Source organism: Corythoichthys intestinalis, chromosome 1 (genome assembly GCF_030265065.1).
Source record: "Corythoichthys intestinalis isolate RoL2023-P3 chromosome 1, ASM3026506v1, whole genome shotgun sequence".
In the NCBI taxonomy this organism is placed as follows: domain Eukaryota; kingdom Metazoa; phylum Chordata; class Actinopteri; order Syngnathiformes; family Syngnathidae; genus Corythoichthys; species Corythoichthys intestinalis.
This window is the reverse complement of record NC_080395.1, coordinates 41,411,609-41,430,882: the sequence shown is the minus strand read 5'-3', so window position 1 is coordinate 41,430,882 and position 19,274 is coordinate 41,411,609. Positions and strand designations below refer to the sequence as shown.

The following is a 19,274-nucleotide window of genomic DNA, read 5'->3' as shown; positions in this document are numbered from 1 at the left end:
TTAAAAAAATAAATTATATATATAATATATATATATATGTTTGTGTATATGTGTGTATATATATATGTATATGTGTGTATGTATGTGTATATATATGTATATGTGTATATATATGTTTATATATGCGTGTATATGTATATATGTGTGTGTGTGTGTATATGTAATATGGCGGGAAAACACAGACAAGACTAAACACTCCTCTTTAAAAGAAACTGCTGTATTTTAAGCCAAAACAACTGTTGTATTTGATAGACAATAAGTCTAAATAATGCCATAGCAGATTCATGGCACATGAAGCCCCCGAACTATTTTTAGTCTGCCCGTTTTACCCTGAAAACCCCCGTTTACAGATGTCGTGCAACCGCTTTTGTTTCAACCCAGCCATAAAACGAAGGTAATAAATTATATTTATTATTCAAAATGTCATTTTTAGCTTGGAATCATTAATTGATGTCTAATATTTCGTTTAAAAAATGACTTTAAACTTTATTCACTCGCATATTTTAAGCTTTTAACCCTTTATTGCCAAACGTGTCACATTTGATACACCTAAAATTTCATGATTTTGAGACTAATTCAGAATTTTGACAATTCTTTTTGGAAAAAAAAAAAATGATGGATGCAAGTCAACACATGCATCTGCAGGTTCCATGAGAAAACCAAACAGGATTTAGCTATCAAAGCGCTTATTACACATATTCATTTTGACTTTTCTTTTTACAAATTTGAAAAAAACGTTTCATTAGGAACTTATTTTTCAAATTTTGGGATTCTCTGATAATTGCTTCATGTGTAAAAAAAAATCATGAATATTTACCTTATAACAAACGCTTAATTGTATTTTGTTTGTTTGTTTGTTTCTTTCGCATTTTTTCCCGATATGTTAGATGATAAATAATCAATCCAAACAAAGAAAAACTGGAGGGAAAAAAAAACGCTTGAAAAGGTAAATATATGAAAAAGAATATCTCGACCACTCCTTAATGTCTGCGATTTCTGCATCGCGACCCTTGGAATATTACCATGTTTCACCCATAAAATTCCCCAAAACTCCAGCTGTGGCCATTCACAGCTGTGTCTTGACACTCAGTGATACATGCTACATGGAGTTTTTGTATCGAAACAAGGTAAGTATGCGCGATATCTCATTACAGTCATGGCGTCTGTAATTCTGCTCTCGCCTGCTCTCACATCCAGATAGGGTTTTGCTGTTTATTTTTATTTTTATTTTTTTTAAATGCCCTCCAGTTCAAATTGTTTATTCCACCAGAAAATTGAGATTTTAAGCTTTCCAATGATGTATCACACGTGCATATCTGACAATTTTGAAAGTTGGCTAAATTGGGGGTCTCAGAGTGGAACTTCAGTCACCGGAGTGTTTTCCGCCATGTATTTGTTCATAACCTTTCTGGCATTATTTCTAATCTTTGCAACTACCTCTAATGTAAATTTTTATTGTTAAATCTATGCTTAATTGTTTGTTTGTTTGTTTGCTTGTTTTTATTAAACCCTATATCCGTTTTATCTAATTTTTTTTCCCAAATTGAGCAGATTCACCAAAAGGCAGTTGGGTGTCATCAACATCGTCACTTTTATTGAACACATTACAATACTATATAATGTAATTAATTGACCAGAACTCACGTACCATAAGTGATTTGCTTGAATACAACTATTACCCATAGCTCATGACGTCAGGAATTTACTGTCAATATAATATTTATATAGGGCGGAAAACAGACAAGGCTGAAAAAGCAGTTCCTCCTCTTGCACCCCTCTTTAAAATAAACTGTATTTTAAGCCAAAACAACTTTTGTGTTTGATAGAACAATATGTCTATATGCTGCCATATCAGTTTCATGGCGCATTAAGCCCCTGAACTATTTTTAATTAGTCCGTTTTACCCTGGGGACCCCCATTTACAGACAACGCACAACCGCTTTTGTTTCAACCCAGTCATTAAAATGAGGTAAGTAATTCCATTTATTATTCGAAATGTCTGTCATTTAGGGCTTAGAATCATTAATTGATGTCTAATATTTCGTTTTGGGGGGGAAACTATAAAAAATGATTCACTTTTAAACAAATTACGTCACAATGGGAAAAAATAGTGTCCGTAAATAGGTCACGGATATCTACCTCATAACTATCGCTTAATTGTATTTTTTTTTGTTACTGTCGCATTTCCCCCGATATTTGAGATGATAAATAATTGATCCAAACAAAGAAAAATTGGGGTGAAAAAACGATTAAAAGGGTAAATATGTGAAAATCTCAACCACTCCTTGATGTCTGCGATTTCTGCATCGCGGTCCTTGTTATTTTACCATGTTTCACCCGTAAAATCCCCAAAAAGTCCAGCTGTGGCCATTCACAGCTGTGCCTTGACACTCGGTGAGACACGGAGTTTTCAGATCGAAACAAGGTAAGAACGCGATAATATCTCGTTAAAATCATGGCGTCTTCAATTATGCTCTATCATAACATCACCTCCAATAGGGTTTAGTGTTTTGTTTTGTTTTTTATGCCCTGCTGTCCAAAAGTTTTCTTCCCCAAGAAAATTGAGATTGTAAGCTGTCCAATGATGTATCACATGCATATAGGACAATTTTGAAATTTGGCAAAATTGGGAGTCTCAGAGCAGAACTTCAAGTCACCTGAGTGTTTTCCGCCATATATAAATTGACATTTTCCAAAGGGATCTAATATTGCTTATCGAAAAATTATGTGGAGACTGCTTCAAATATGTTATTTTACATTTAAAACAACAACACGACGTCACTTTCTTTTACCTGCTTGCTGTTTGTTTACAGAATGTACTTGCTGCTCGCACACATCCAACAAGTCATGTCAGTCTACAGCCAGCAGCTTTCTTCGGGCTTTTTCTGGAGCTGGCATGCAGGCCTGCAGGTCAGCGGAGCAGCTGTGGTTAGTCATCTCGCCCCCTTTTCCTTGCCACACCTAAATCAATGTCATCAGTTTTAAATGAGGGGATTCCACTGCTGCTTGGCCATATGTGCTCCGTGAAGTAAAGTCTTATGGTGTTAAATGCATTGCATTTTACAGATTGGAGTGTGATGTACAGTTAGTATAGTATGCAGCTATTTTATAGAATAACACCTTGTATCCGTCTGTTTTCTATGGTAGCACACGACATTTTCTTAACTCATTCAATGCGAGTATAGTCATGTATAATGATTGTGGAATCAACATCATCAGCATTACTTGAACTGAGTGATCGTGTTTCATGGTCATTGACGGCGATAGACGTCCAATCTAGTTTGATTGGGGTCTGGCAGCAATCGAACGATCGCTGCCAGACCTCCCAGTCAAAATGGATTGGACGTCTATCGTCGTCAATGGCAGCCAATGAATTAAACGTATTTTTACTTTAAAAAAAAAAAAAAAAAAAAAAAACTGTTTCATCAGTTTTTAATTAAATGAGACGTTGCATATAAAGCCAACTTTCTCTTTTCACCATCATTCTGTACACATGCTTGTACAAACTGAGATTCATGAGTTTACACAATAATATTAAATTCAGTAGTTTCTTTTTTGGTAAAAATATTGGAAACAACTGATGCGATACAATTGTACATTGTATGCAAGTTCAACTGTTATTGCAAGCATGTTTTTAATTGAAAACCTTTCAGAGTTTTTTTTTTATTTTTTTTTTTAGGTTGAACATTTTTAACAAACACAGTATTTCTATTTCATCATTTTGAAGCGTTTTTCTATACCGTATATGTGCTAATGAGTGAATTTACCTCGGCATAATTTAACTATAATTCTGAGTTATTTTTAATCATATAGCCCTTTTTTCAACTGCTTTTCAGTAATTGTAATTCATGTTTAAATACATTTTCAACAGAATAACGTATTCGTATTCCTGACACGTTGAAAACAGTTGACTATCAGTGATTTAATTAATATTTCTGCAAAATGAGCAAAAACTGAAAAATGGATTCATCTTCCCTGAAAATTCTCAGATCAATGTTTTAAATTTTAAACAGAATTCAAATGTGTCCCTGTTGAGAATTTAGGCGTCAACAACCCAACAAATGTTTTATTTCTTACAAATTGTATGACGGATGACCCTCGCTAAATTCTCCAACAATATAGAACAGTATACAGTGCTGGCATTAATAAATGGTCTACTTATCCTAATGACAGACAGAAACGGTGCTTATAATATATCCTCCATTTTCATTTTAAAACAAATAACAAGCGTTCTGACAAATATTGCCAATAAAGCATATTACCTCCTTGGCCAATTCGCCTGAAATTACAAATATGCAGGCCTTCAGAATAAATAAAAAAAAAAAAGTTGCGCTTATAGGCTATTCAAAAAGTGCCTTAATTATTTTTATACAGTCTAAATGGACATGTAAAAATGCAATGTCCACAATCATGTTGCTGAAAGTCCAAAATAGTGTAATATGCCAAAGAACGAAAACACAGAAAATAGTGTGCATTTTTTACAAGGATGACGAAGAAGAAAAGCTGGACAAAAGTGTGAAATTTTAGTCATCCGCGCTGCAGGACTTTGTACCAAACGTCAGCAGACTCTCCCTTCGCTGCTCCGTGGTGACGGCACGTAAAAGTTTGTATTATTATATATTATTATTATCATCACCATTACAGATGCTTGCTTGGAAGAGGGGAGGAAAAAGTAGTCCGGCTTGTCTTTTATAGAGGCCTTTCCTCGCACCCCCTCAGTGGTTTTCTTGTCCATCCCTTCTCAGCGGAACCTTCACATGACGCACGGCTTGATGTCTTGGTAGGAGACCTGCTGGTGGTGGTAGTACGAGCCGCTACTTGGTGAGTGCATGGCCGAAGACGTCATGGCGTTGAAGGAGAAGACGAACTCCTTCCGGTCGCACATGCTCGGGGACTGCGAATGGTACCGAGGGATGCCTGAAGATACACACGCACACGTTTATGGTATGCTGTATTTTTTCATCTCAGTAAATTTTAAATTGCATTTGTAAATAACAGTATAGTAAATATCCTATAAATGTCTGCCATTGATGGCGTATTATCAGTTGGAACTTGATAATGTTTCAGTGCCACTGACGGTGATAGACGTCCAATGCGTTTCAGCTGTTCACATTGACAAACTATATCTTTGGGTCATATTGTATAGCATGAATATACACAAAAGAAAAAAAGACACACTTGTTGATTTTGTATAAGGTGTTTCCCTAAATAATTTCCATAATTGCAGAATTGCCATAGACTTTATGCGTTCATTTTTCCAATTTATACATGTACGTTATTGTCCAATTTTACGATATTCCCTTAATAAGTTTGTGAGATGTTAAAAAAAAATTTTTTTTTTCCAATTACTTTTTTACATGAAGTCATTGTTATTTAAACTTTCTTGAATATGCCTAATTTTTCCAAGCGTTTTTGCCACTGATTTTTTTTCCCTCCAAGGCCCTCGCTTGGCATAAGGTCAGTGCAGCACTCCATCGTGGCCCAACACTAATAATTATGCGGCTGCTCTTTGTTTTCATTTTTCTACGCCATCTGCTTCAATGTAAACTCGCGTGTGATTGTTATCATCGCGGTATTATTCTAAATGAAAACTTACCTTGTAAATCTGTGGCCGTGTGGCCGTTCTGGTGCAGGTAAGGCTGTTCCAACGAGTGCGTGGGCAGGCTGGGTTGCAGCGGGTTGGCCCCCGGGTTACATGGGGATAGAGGCTGCTGTTTGATGTAAGAAGCTCCGTTGTTGAGCGAAGCCGAAGTGGGAGCCGGAGCCCACGCCGACGCCGGGCTGGAGTAGACCGGGTGCGGCTCCATCACGCCGCCGCTGGTGAGCAGAGGCGAGGCGGAGTTGTCGTGGTGGGGGTACCCCCCCTCGGCGGCTGAGCCGGCGCAGCTGCTCATGTACGAATGGCCGCCGTTGGCCGACAAGTGAGTCATGGAGTGGCCGGACAGAGCCATCCCATCCATGTTCCCTGCTAAGTGTCCGTTCATCATCCCGATCCCGCTGTCTAGAGACAAGCCGTTCGGCGGACACGAGAGCCCCCCGCCGCTGCCTTGGAAGTTATACGACTCTGGGATGTGGTTAAAGCCCAAGCCGTTCATCATGCTGTACATGGGCTTGAGCGCTTGGCACTTGCGACGGAAGCCTCGCGGTCTTCTCCTGAATGAGCCCTCCTCGAACATGAACTCGCTGGCCGGGTCGATTGTCCAGTAGTGACCCTTCCCGGGCCGTCCAAGGCCCTTGGGCAGCTTGATGAAGCACTCGTTTAGGGACAAATTGTGACGCACAGAGTTCTTCCAGCCTTGGTAGGAGCCCCGGAAGAAGGGGAAGCGACTCTGCAGAAACTGGTAGATCTCGCTGAGGGTCAGCCGCTTGGTGGGCGAGCTCTGGATGGCCATGACGATGAGAGCGATGTAGGAGTAAGGGGGTTTCTCTGGTCGGCGGATTCCCGCGTTGCTCTTTTTGGCTTTGGCTGTGGACGACGTCGAAGAGGTGTCCATCACAGCGGTCTTGTCCGGAGCAGACATGGGGCTGCTCTGGGCAGGAGTCTGCGCTTGGGGCTGCTGGACCTCTGCCGTCATGAGTTAGACTTAAATGTCTTCCACCTCCTCACCTTCGAGACCAGACGATGTCAACTCACTGCAGGCATAAAGAAATAAATACAACTTCTTCTCGAGTTCTTGGCAGAGTTTCTAGTCCTAAAGTTTTCCAGAGCGGGATCACGAGTAGAACAGGAGCCGCTTTCCACTTCACTTGCTGTGTGTTGTCCTGCTGACTTTTTTACTTATCTGTTGCCATCACGAGTTGGAAGCTGCATGTCTTGGCCGGCCGAAAAAGGAGGGTCCCGCCCACTTTCCCTCCTACTCCAATGGTGGGCTGGAAGCACGCACATCTGGGTACACTCACTTTTTTTCTCTCTCCAATTTTACTTTCCTTTCGTTCAGAAAGGTCACTGTATCTTCAATATTTGATAACTACTGTATTTTAATCATACGAACACTTGCCAATTATTTAAGTGTTTTCGTTGATTTGTGTATTAATTTTGAAATCCCCACTTTCTTTTTTAAAATGTTGAATCCCTATAAACACAATTGTAATTATGTGATATAATGAACCCTCATATGGCAAAAAAAAAAAGCATGACACCATGGCGTTCAGACGTCAAATTTTGGGAATATTGGCCACAATATTAACTAGTTGAGTGAGCTCATACAAAAATAAATATACTGTATATATATAATTATTAATCATCGTATAGAATTATAAATCAATAATATGTTTAACAGATATACACTGGATATGGCCCCATACACTATTTTTTTGTTTTGTTTTGTTTTGTTTTGTTTTGTTTTTTTATGCCATTATATTTAACTCATTGCTTGCCATTGACAGCCATAGGCGTCCAATTTATTTAAACTGAAAAAGAGTAGCTGTGAACGCTCATCTTTTAATGCCTCTGACGGCACCAGAAGTCCAATCCATTTTGACTGTGAGGCAGGCAGGGATCATCTGCTGCCAACCTCTCCCAGTCCAAAAGGATTGGACGTCTAGCCCCGCCATTGGCAACTAATGAATTCAATGAGAATTAAATTTGGTGCAAATTTTCACACATTTCCCACGGGTTGATGCACAGCCATTATATTTATTTATTTATTATTTTATCTTTTTTTTTTTTTTTTTAAAAAACAATCTCACTTTAATGCCCACCCTCCATATTTCTGTAAGCTGGCGAGTGGGCAGGATGTTTACACAGTAAAATGTAAACATGTTCTCTTCTTGAAATAAGCGGGGGGAAAAAAATCTACAAAAAGCCTTGTTCAATCATCTTATTACTCATTGTGATGTGATGTGCCCCGCTCAGAGAAGTCGCGGGCTGTTTTGTATGCAGCAGAATATTGTTTGTGTAAGTCATAATATTTATGCAGGCAGGAGTCACCCGGGGAGTGAAGTTGAGGCTCTGCCGTGCTCTGAGCACAGAAGTTCGGGCGTGAGACCACGGATGGACTTAGCTTGCAGAGGTGATCCAGAAATTCAAGTAAGTTACATTTGCGTCATCTTAAATTTGGGCTTTATATTTGACTGCATGCATGACGGAGAACAAGGTATTTGGTTGTTCTCATTTGATCTATTAAAAAGTGGAATTTTTGACTGACTGTGATTTGCAGCAGGGCATGCAAATCACACTGAAAGCTGATCAGTTTATAAGCTCAAACTGTTGACAGTAGCTTGCTTATTGTTCCCTGGAGAGCTCCATAACTGCAGTGCAAACCTTTCCACCTCACCTTGGGCTCAGCTTTCCTGCTCCCAAAACCTATAATCACACAACTCATTCTTGGTATTGTGTTTTTTCCCCCATATCATTGAATGACAGCAATTGCCTTACGGCAGCAGTCCAAGCGGCGTTTTTGTTCCATGCTTTGATTCATGATCAAAACTTCATTGTCAAGTTTGAAGGTGACAGAGGTGCACAGTGAGCGCACGCGTAGATAAGTAAATGTTCTTATTGTTTCAACCGACAACTGCTCTGACATTGATTCAAATTTCATAATAGCTGGGGGGCACACATATTATCAGCGACCATCAGGGACCACCCATGCAGCGCGCACCACTACAACCCGGCATGCGCGCTCCTTTTATTATACTGTATAATACCTCTATTCCATTATACGCCTTTAATGGTATCCTAAAATAAAATGGCAAATTAGCGTTGTATTCATTTCAGACTGATGCAAAATCCCAACCGATACTCATTGCAAATTGCAGAATATGCACGATCACAACTTTTTACGACTTTATTCATTAGCTGTCAAAAATTTTGCTTTCATAAATCCATGAATGTTTATTGCACTGATGGTTTATTCGTCATTAGTATGGTAAAGGAAATGCTTCTGAAATGGTGTCGCAGGCAGATTGTGCGCCCCCCCCCCCCCCCCCCCCAGCCCCCTGCTTCCATGACGTCCCAGCAGCGTGAAATATTGGACAGCTCTGCATACCCAGGAAAGCAGGGCCACTTAGGTGGAGGTAGACCGCAGAGTGCACAGTCCTGACAGGCCTTCCGGACCGTCATGTATACCTTATTTACTGCAATGAACCTAATATAGCCCCCCACTCCCAACATACTTAATGTGTTTTCTTCTGAGCTCATCATTTGACCAAGAAACACACTCCCACATGTTTCTTTATAGAAGACCTTTTGATCGAATTTTCTATTGCTATTAAATGTGCAGATTTAAATTTGGTCATATAAAGACACATATACATTTCCCTAAGATGGTAAACATGGACACTCTAAAAATACATAAACCTTTTAGTGAGAACATTGTACGTAAATATTTAAACATGCAGTGTGAAAGACTCCAATGAATTATAAAATGTAGATTAAAAACACTTCAGTTCTTCAATGAGTCTATATGCAAATGACGCAAAACAAAAGCACGAGGACAGAAACACTATAATATAACCAAAACACAAATAGCCCCCTCTTGCTGTGAGTATAACAACGCCAAAGTCGTTATAAAAGCATGCAAGTTGAAAGCATAGCGTGAACTATTTTAACCCTTTAATGCTAGCAATATGAAGCAATTATCAGAGAATTCCAAAATTTGAAAAATAAGGTTGTGACATATTTATGTCACACTGCTGTTGCCTTAGTGTGCACTTCATGTGGGTGTGGTATTATAGTATAAAAAGGAATCTCTGTTATGTCTCTGTGACATATATGATGAGAAGCACATTGAATAAAGAAGTGTTGTTCCATTCAAGTCTCGGCCTTACTTGTACTTAGATCAGGGAAGTACATAAAAAAGGTCCTAATGAAACCTTTTTTTTTTTTTTTCCAAATTTGTGAAAAGTCCAAATGAATATGTGTAATACGCACTCAGATATCTATAACCCTAGCTAAATCCTGTTTGTTTTTTTCCATGGAACGTGCAGATGCATGTGTTGACTTGCATCCATCATTTTCTTTTTTCAAAAAGAAATGTCAAAATTCTGAATTAGTCTCAAAATCATGAAATTTTAGGTGTATCAAATGTGATGCATTTGGCAATATAAGGTTTTAAAGCGATATTAGTGAATATTAAATCAGAGAAGTGTGTATGTTTAATAATATTTAATGGCGTTTATAGAGTTGCACATAAAATTAAGTTTAATGTCCTGTCAGACATGGAAAAGGCCTTACGACATTTTAAAAGGGATGTAACATAAATATGAATTGTTGTTGGAAGTTGGCTGAATTTGAAACAAAATTTCAACCAAGCTCACATGCCAAAATGCGCATTTAGAATTGTTTCAAGTAATGTATATTACAGATATGCATATCATGATGGAAAATGTAATTTAAAAAAAATAAAAATCCAAATCCATGGTTAAGTGAAACAAAAAATACAATTTTCCATCTTCAATGAATGAAACCTTTTAAAGTTTTATTTTTTGGGGGGGGCAATGCAGGGCCGCTTTTCTAAATGCATTTTGGACGAGTCAATGTCGCCTGCAGTTCATTGTCGCTTTAATTGAAAGCAGTGTGATGTGGAGCCCTCATCACTTTCCCTGCGCTGTAGGTGGCCATGTATATTTTCCTTTAAGTGCTGTTTATGTGAACGAGAAAGGACGGGCTGTCTCGCAGACCGCTGATTGCGCGCTTTTGGGGTCTCTACGTGAACGCCAAGTGTGTTTGATGGCCTCTAACCGTGCAGTTGTTGTACTATAGCGACTGAGCTTTGCACGCTCCTCTTTTTTTAATGGCCACATGCAGCTAACAAAAAAGTATACAGTTCCTATTCAGAGGACGTTAAGCACTGTAAGAGGCCATGAAACCAAAAACAGTCACAGGTCATAAAATTAGGTATATATGCTATTTTATCCATAATCCAATACTTAAAGTTAAGGTGGAACAATTTTTACAAAGAAAATAGCACCACACGTTTTATTGTGTTTTTTGGTGAATATTTTTGTAACTTGGAAAGTCTCAATCTTTTAGTACAGTAATTGACAATAATATTTTGTATAAGCGATTTTAAAAATTCCATTAGACAATCAGATGACGTGTGGGGATATAATCACTCGATCATATTCCTTGATTGCACTTCAATAAAGGGCACATAATATTAAAATTTAGGAATTATTAATACAGTATTACATTCCCTACAAATAATGGACTCCCATGCGTCAGAAGGTCTAGCTATTATCAGTTTTTGCCATTTTGCATTACTGTACTTTTACCATGATGTGCACAATTTACGTATAATTTAACGCTTTACTAAAACTGCAAATATATATTAGATATATTACTGCACATACAGCAACTCATAATTTTAAAGATGACATCACACTAATCAATAAATTTGATGCTTTTAAACCAAGAGCATAAAATGTTTAAAATTTGTTGAGTTTATTTCTCACAAATGATACAAAATATATTTTAAGTTTACACTGCATGTACTTTAGAATAACAAAATTAAACAATCCAAATCTAAAATTGCTTTGTGAAAGCAAACACATGCCAGAATTTAAACAGAAGAGCTTCCAGTTTTCAAAAAGTTACATGTATAAATTAAATGTATCAACATCAATTACTATGTCAAATGACTTCTATTTGGATGCAAGGGAATATGTTTGACTTGATCCAAGTTAAATTGGTCCACAATAAAAAGAGTCAAATTGATTATTTATTTGGAGCCCTCATGCTGCCGCTTAATTTGACATTGAAGGACAGAGTGCAGGATTTGGCGCAGCCAAAAATTACAGAAATATTCAGTGTCCATATGAGGTTCACATTTACAACAACAATTAAGCCCCTGTTAGATTATCAAAGGTTTGGGCATCTATTTTTGTTTATAAATTAATAGAAAATTAAAAATCATAACTTAAATGCATGTGATAATACAAAAATATGGCAATTCATGGTCACAAATCAAGGTTACTCAAATTCTGAGCGTGAAAGTAAGGAGGCTGCTCTGTAGCTCTATATGTAACTCGGTGAATATTGTCTTTTTTTATAATTTCTTTTTTGTTTGCTTTTCAGGCTGACACTTTTTAATTAAAAAAAAATACTTGTGCAAATGTAAGAAATCAAGAAATTGAAGACTATGTTAATAAAATGTAACATAATATATTGCTAAATAATAGACCTGGTTTTATTTTTAAATTTCTGTCAATGAATGTGTGTATCTATGTGTATCCATCAGCGTGTGTTTGTATATAATCTGTATTAATCTATATTATGAGTGTCTATATTGTTTATAGAATAATTGACTTTAAGAGATTGAGGGAAAGAGTTGTTATTAATTCCACAAAACCTATAAATGTGATTTAATGCTTTAAACCTATTTTTTAAAAATTTGTGAATTAAACCAAATTTGTTGTATTCTGTACATGTCAGCAAAATTGACAATTTTCAACCCATTTTTCAAATTTACATTCTATTCTGTGTCAATGTATTGTGGTCACAATGAAACTAGCCTATAAATAATACAAATGAATTTATTTTGTGAATCAAAGAAGTCTTTCTCAAGAATGTGTGCTTCCCAGTCAAACTGGTATGGATGTCTAACGGTGTCAATGGCACTGAGACATGAGCCAGTCTTCATGGTTTGAATGAATTGGACGTCTATTGCTTTCAATGGTTTGCAACAAGTTACAATGAAAGATTAATATTATGAAAAAAAACAATCAACTTTAGAGTGTTTTAATTGAATTATTTTTCTATTAACATCATATTCATTTACAAATTTATTTGGAATTATACAAAATACAACAATTATTGGTACATCTTAGAAAATTATATAATAAAAAGTGCTCTATGGAGGAATAATGTTTTTAACTTTTGAATAGTTGTCCTCTGTAGTGACCACTGTCCCTGAAAGGGTCAATATCATATTTTCATTAAAAAAAAAAAATCCCCAAAAAAATCATCTCTTTGCATCACGTGTCTTCTGCTTGCTTTTCTTCCAGGCAATGTGTTCTGTCCCACACAACGGATGGGAGCCAGTTAATGGCACTCCACCCTGTGGCTGCATGTGCACACCTCCCATGCAGGGCCAGTCCGGCACAATGCTTCTGATGAGCCATCAATAATAGAAGATGAGACATAAACCACAGCAGCGAGGGCCCGAACAGATGTCTGGTAGCCGCGAAAGTAAGTTAGTTTGCTGTGATACCACCCTGATGGCAGTGGGATGGGGTGCAATGTGGGCTCCAATGCGCGTTTACACAATCTTCAGTCTTAACTTTTTTGTTTTTCTTGTTTTTTCTGCTCTTAAGGGGGGTTTCCTGCGGTAAGCTGATTCGGAAAAAGCAATCAAGAGTTGCCAAACAATCCACCACAATTGGAGTTCTCATCCTAGCAACCTGAGTTGGATATTTTATATCCTGCACCCAACTCAAGCTACTTAATAACAAACCACAAATGAGACAAACATGGGGGGAGGGTGTCGCACTAGCTTCCTGTCATGCAGTTAGTGCCATGAAGATCTTTGGTAGCACCCAAATTGATACTCCAGTCCCTTTGAAATGAGGGCACATCCTGGCTGTCTGCGGGAAGGCCGGGTAGGCAGCGGTCAGAATCAGTCAGGAATGTTTTGGGACGGTAACTGGATTCGGAGGGTAATGCCCGGCTCTCCACAGTGGAGCGCGAGGGTGGGAAAAAGGCCGAGAGCATTTCCTGAGTGGAAGGGGGTCCCAGCGAAGCATCACAGGCGTGGGCATTGTGTGACAGCCACCCTGCCAGGTCGCAGCCTTCCATCCCACATGAAGAGCAGCGAGGACGGAAAGAAGGCAAAGAGAGGCTGCAATTAAAACATGTGGCAGCATCGTGTCCAATGAAAACCTGTCAATTGGAGAAAGATCAAGAACATGATGTAAAATGTAGTGACACACTAAAAAAACCTCAGTATTTTTCATTCTCACAGCACCAGAAGTCACTATGGGGGCATGTCAGTAGTTTTGCCCGACTTATTGAAGTGTGAGACGACTTAACCCTTGAGTTGGAAGAAATAAAGGAAAGGGAATTAATACATTTCCAATTTTCCTCCTTTCCTGATACCCTTCTTTATGTTCCATTGTACTTGGCAATGATGGCTGATTTTCCGCTTTGCCTTGCGAGCAAATATTTGAAATACAAGCCCTACGTTGTATGGAAATTTAATTAACACACACAAAAAGAAGCAGAAGTAAATATTCTGCAAAAATGGGGCTCAAAGCTAGTTTCGCCACTCTCAGTTGAAGTTTAACATTAAACTGCCAACACAATACAAAATGCCAAAGATGGTTAATACATGAACACAGATAGTACAATATAACATTACTCACTAGGTCATATTCCTATATTACAGCAACTTACAAAGTCATTGAGTTAAATTGTTTGTGTCTGTTTGTTTCTATACTTCCTCCTGGTGGTCAAGGCATGCGCACCAACTGGGCAGCACAATGTCCATTGAATGGAAGCAAAAAATGTGGCAAAAATGATTAAATTCTTTAAAATGCAAATGTTTTAAATTGCAGCACTGCTGTATCTCTGAAACAGAAAGGTTGCTGTATTTGTCTGTCTGTTTATGTGCGTGGTTGTGTAAATGTTGGGCTCATCCTGGGAATAATATTTGCCCCGATGCTGTAGTTGTTAGAGCATTTTTATTTCCACCTGCTACTGGCTATTTCCTGCTCTATAACAATAGCGCTGGGGAAGCTGTGGAGTGCCAAGTGATTGATGTTGCACTGTATTTGGCCCTTTTTCACATTTGGACCCTGACGGGAAGTGTCAATCCCCCCATGTTCTGCTTAAACGGCCTGCGGCAATGTTAAGCTGAAGAGACTTACGAAAGACACCCTTAATTTTTTTTTTTTTTTTTACACGTGGTGTCATTCTTCTCCAAAGACAAGCTGGCAGCTGCACATAAACACACTTTCCATGTCTTATAAATCAGTTTGAGAATGAATGAAGCCAATTCTCGCCACGCGATTGAACTAAGCCACATCCCCTCTTGCTCGCATCCGAGCGTCACGCTTTTTAACATGTACTGCCTCTATTATGGAAGGTGAACAGAAATACATCACATCAGCATTCTTTCCATGCTGCACAGCAAAAGAAGACAATCTGTCACTTGAATTGCAGCTCTTCTTTTTCTAACTGTGTTTCTTTTTCTGCTTCCTCTAGACTGTAGTGGGCAGGCATTCGGCTTTGGTCAAAGGAAGCTGTGAATTCTTGGGAGAATGGAAGATGTCTTCCACGGAGACATGCTAAGCCCGCCCACGCCCGCTTGTTACCCCAAAATGACCCCTGACCCATCCTTGTGTTTATATCAGAGCATGGAAGTGAGAAATAGTGATGAGTCATTCCGGCCATGTGTTTACACTCTGGAGTCACGCAAGGAAGGAAATCAGCCACGGTCTGCTACAAGTGGTGAGCTGGAAGAGAGAATAGCTGCGGCCCCTAAGCCCCGTGAAGGTGCACCTCTTCCCAAAGTGGATTTTGGAGGATTTACTTCACCTGATCTCTGCTGCAAACGCTGTAAACTCATAGAAAATTGCAAATTTAGCACGCAAAATGAATGTGTTTACATTTAGGACATTGCAAGGCAAAACCTTTCTCATATTTCCTGCCTAAAATACAAGTTAACCTACCAGGATTTACAGATTTTGGAGATCTATGCTGTCAGTGGGACCATTTATTATTATTAATATTATTTTTTGTTTTTGCATTGACTTACAAGAAAATATTTCAGATGTGTGTTTTGTATAGTAACAGCAAACTCCATTCAAAATATTTCTGCCATTCCAGTTAATGTCAAAATAAATGTAGACCTGACGAAAATGAATAATATTAGGTAAATTTTTCAATTTTTAATAGTTTTTGAATACATATGTTATTATTAAATATGCTACATATAGTTAATATGTATTGCATTGCATTTTGTTATTTCATATAAGCTTTTCTTTTCTTTCATGATTGTTTTAAATGAAATAAAGCATTGGTTATTATTTTAAAATCTATTTTACATGTTCATACATGTACATTCGCACATGTTTGCATTTCTGTGATGTCCAGGTAATTAGGAGTAGGCGTGGTCGTAACTGGACGCTTCCGTGGACGGAAAAATGAGTTCCAATACAGTTCTTTGAGCACAAGTTTAAAAAGTCAGTCTGATAAAAATCGTGTCTAAAATAAGCAGATGCAGACTCGCTTGGTTCCGCCGTTTTGAACTCTTTGTAAACAGATGCAAGGTGAGTACTTCATGTATTTATTTTCATTGTGCTCATGCGGAATGTTTGTGCCACACAACGGAATGCTAATAGCTAAAAGAGTTTAGCATGCTAATATTAAGGCCAGCGTTTTGCTAACCTGTTGTAAAGTAGAGAGGTTTATTTTAGCGTTACAACTAAAGGCAGACTTTTATTGTACAGCGGACCAAGACGGATTCTTTCTTCGGACTGTGGTTGCAAAGTCATCTTGTGTTCCACTTGCTGCCATTAGTTGTGTCATCATCACCTTCTACCATTGAACTCAGGATTTGTGAGTACCATTCCAATAAGTTGTAAGTCCATTTTATATGTATGGTGTTGTATAGCCTGGGTCCCAATACACCCAAGTCATATCAGGCCGTCAACAAAACTGTTGTGAGACAGTGAGTTTTAGTCCCACTGTCATAAATTTCCTCCCACACTAATGAATTGTAATTAATCTTTTTTTCTTTTCCTTTTAAATTGTGACTTTTATTTTTTTATAAGGTGTCATGACGTGAACATAAGACATTTAAAATGTATAATTTTTCCTAACGAGTGAGGCATCACCATCATCATTCATTTTAAAGTCTGAAGATACTTTGTTGTGTCCTCTCTTGCACAAAGAGCCTAATCTAGTAGTCTAAAAACCCAAGTTATGTATTTGTAATGGAAACTTCAACAAGTTGCTCATCTTTTGCTTTCAATTCTTCAAATTTCAAGTACAAGTGCACTCCAATGTCAAGGTTGTAAATTTGAGAGACATTTGTCTGGCACATTAAGTCTGTAGGTCAACACATTTGCTAGGAATTTACCCATTTTTCATGCCACCTTGTTTTCCAGGCAGAATTTGTGTGGCACTTACCACAGCCTAATTACCGTAACTTTCGGACAATAAGCCGCTAGGTTTTTCCCTCATTTTGAATCCTACATTTTATAGTCCAGTGCGGCTTATTTGTTGATTTATTTGGGTAAATACGTAACACTTTATTTGACAGCGGCGTCATAGGACTGCCATAAGACTGTCATAATTATGACATGATATAATCATGGACATTAATGAATGCTTATGACAGATGTCATTACGTGTCATCCGGCAAATTATGTCTCTAACTCCATTTATGTCCAGCTCGGATCTTTAACATCCGTTCAAAAGGCAGATAATTTGCCTGATGACACAAAATTGCATCTGTCAAAAGCATTCATTAATACTCATGGCAGTGTCATGTCATAATTATGATGGTCTTATGACAGTCTTATGGCGCCACTGTCAAATAAAATGTTACCAAATTCCATACCTAGCATTGAATGAAACAACTAGAACAGTAACTGAAGAAATAATTAGCACAGAACATGAATTTTGATTTTTTATTTACATCTGTAGCGCTGCAATACATGCTAGGAGGCATGTTGGACGACAACATTGTTGACAGCAGGTGGCAGCAGTGGTTGACTGTCTCCCTCAAGAGAACAGTGATGGCCAAATTGAAGCTTCTTGAAGCAATGGTGGTTCATTTGGTCTTAGGACAGCCTTATGATGCCGCTGTCAAATCAAGTGTTAGCGGTTGATATCTTTTGGTGTAAATATCTCATAATACAGTGAGGACAGCTGCGGCTTATAGTCCAGTGTGGCTTATCTATGAACAAATGCCGTTTTTGTGTCAAATTCGGAGGTTGGCGGCTTATAGTCAGCTGCACCTAATAGTGTGAAAATTACGGTATTTTGAACAAAATTACAGTACTGCTGCTGCTCACATTTCCTAATTTTATGATACTTTTTAATCTAAAAATAGTTTTTCTTGTGTTTCTTTCAAAAGTAACATGCGTTGCCAAATCTCCTTTCCCTCTTATAAAAATATTTCTCATTCATTAATTCATTGAAATACTCCCTCTTGGCCAATCTACTGAGTGACCATTTGATTATAAAGCTTTTATCAAGATAGGTCTCTACTGCACTTATGCTCTATAAATAAATATAACACCTCATTGCTTTCCACCTATATAGCTGTGTGCACAAGAACACATGCCGCCTCAATAAGAGCTAACGTTTCCAAGTTTGCCAAAATTCTCCTGACTTGTAACTCTTGTCAGAGGATTTGATTGATAGTTGTGCTTATCACCGTATTATTAAGTAATCAGGCTTGCCACAGGAGAGGGCCTCAAGCTTCTTGATTCCATTTCAGTACAAATTAAAGGTTTGGTTCATGTTTATTCTTGTGATTGGGGAAAAAAAGTTGTATCTAAGCATTTTATAGGAGTGTCCTGATTACTGCAGACATTTAGGAACATTTGGTGGGGTGCCTCCTCATTATATACAGTTGTTCTATAAAGGACATTCACAAGTTACGATGCAAAACTAAAATCCAAGTGTAAACATCCTGCATTTCACTACACTTAAAACGAGTTTACATTGTTGTAAAAATTGTGCACAACGACTGCAAAGGTTTGCTCTTACTTTACTAATAGAGCCTGCGGCCAGCTGACTTAGTGCACGGGAAGCGTAAACACAGTCACGGATATGCTGTTGAGTGTGTCCTGACTGTCAACAGGCAGCATTGTGGCGCTGCGCTGAATGGCAGGAAGACGATGTATAGTGGCTGGATTATAATAAACTCAGCGGGACTTCCACTACATGACGAATCAAATTGCAGAACTCTTATTCGTAGGCCTTTCTCCATTCTCATTGATGTAACGCAAGTGTGGAAATCCGCAATGTATGAACACAGCTTTGAAGATGAAAATGTTAGTTGGCTTAAGTAAAATATGTACATTATGCTAGTGAGTGTATTGAGCGATTTTCCAAAAGTATCTCAAAGCTTTTGGCCACGAGTGTACAGTAAAAATATGATATTTTAAAGGCAATATTTGAATTGGCATATTTCTAATTTACATTTTTTCTTTTTGATGTTAGTGTGCTATAAAAAAAAAGCAGTTACTAACTAGTTACTTTCCACTAACTACTTACTCTTATTTATTTCAAGGAAAATGTTTTATAATAACTTTCTTTGTTTGAAACTATTATTATTGTAGGACTTGAATACAATTTTTAACTTGTAACCCCCCCCTCT

The 19,274-nt window shown here is 38.0% G+C and overlaps 1 protein-coding gene and 2 long non-coding RNA genes across 4 annotated transcripts in view; 2 read left to right on the top strand and 1 right to left on the bottom strand.

Annotated features, from left to right (window-relative positions):
* Positions 1-4,031: 4,031 nt before the first annotated feature.
* foxf1 (forkhead box F1) lies at positions 4,032-6,777 on the bottom strand. The gene is made up of 2 exons (XM_057850043.1): positions 5,597-6,777; positions 4,032-4,917 (listed from the first exon to the last, which is right to left on the bottom strand). The coding sequence occupies exons 1-2, from the start codon at positions 6,573-6,575 to the stop codon at positions 4,754-4,756; spliced, it is 1,143 nt and encodes a 380-aa protein (XP_057706026.1). The 5' UTR covers positions 6,576-6,777; the 3' UTR covers positions 4,032-4,753.
* Positions 4,917-15,806, top strand: LOC130923916 (uncharacterized). Its single transcript, XR_009064806.1, has 5 exons — positions 4,917-4,944; positions 6,799-6,890; positions 7,920-8,029; positions 12,946-13,129; positions 15,143-15,806. It is a non-coding gene; the product is annotated as an uncharacterized LOC130923916 (long non-coding RNA).
* Positions 15,807-16,059: 253 nt separating this feature from the next.
* Positions 16,060-19,274, top strand: part of LOC130925548 (uncharacterized) — a 143,537-nt gene continuing 140,322 nt past the window's right edge. For both annotated transcript variants that reach the window (XR_009065812.1, XR_009065810.1), the window contains exons 1-2: positions 16,060-16,209; positions 16,390-16,498. This is a non-coding gene — a long non-coding RNA (uncharacterized LOC130925548). The remainder of the gene's footprint in view (positions 16,210-16,389; positions 16,499-19,274) is intronic.

Coding starts and splice junctions, on each gene's coding strand:
- foxf1 (XM_057850043.1), bottom strand. CDS start 6,575: ATGACGGCAGAGGTCCAGCAGCCCCAAGCGCAGACTCCTGCCCAGAGC. Junction 4,918..5,596: donor CACGGCCACAGATTTACAAG/GTAAGTTTTCAT, acceptor GTGTATCTTCAG/GCATCCCTCGGTACCATTCG.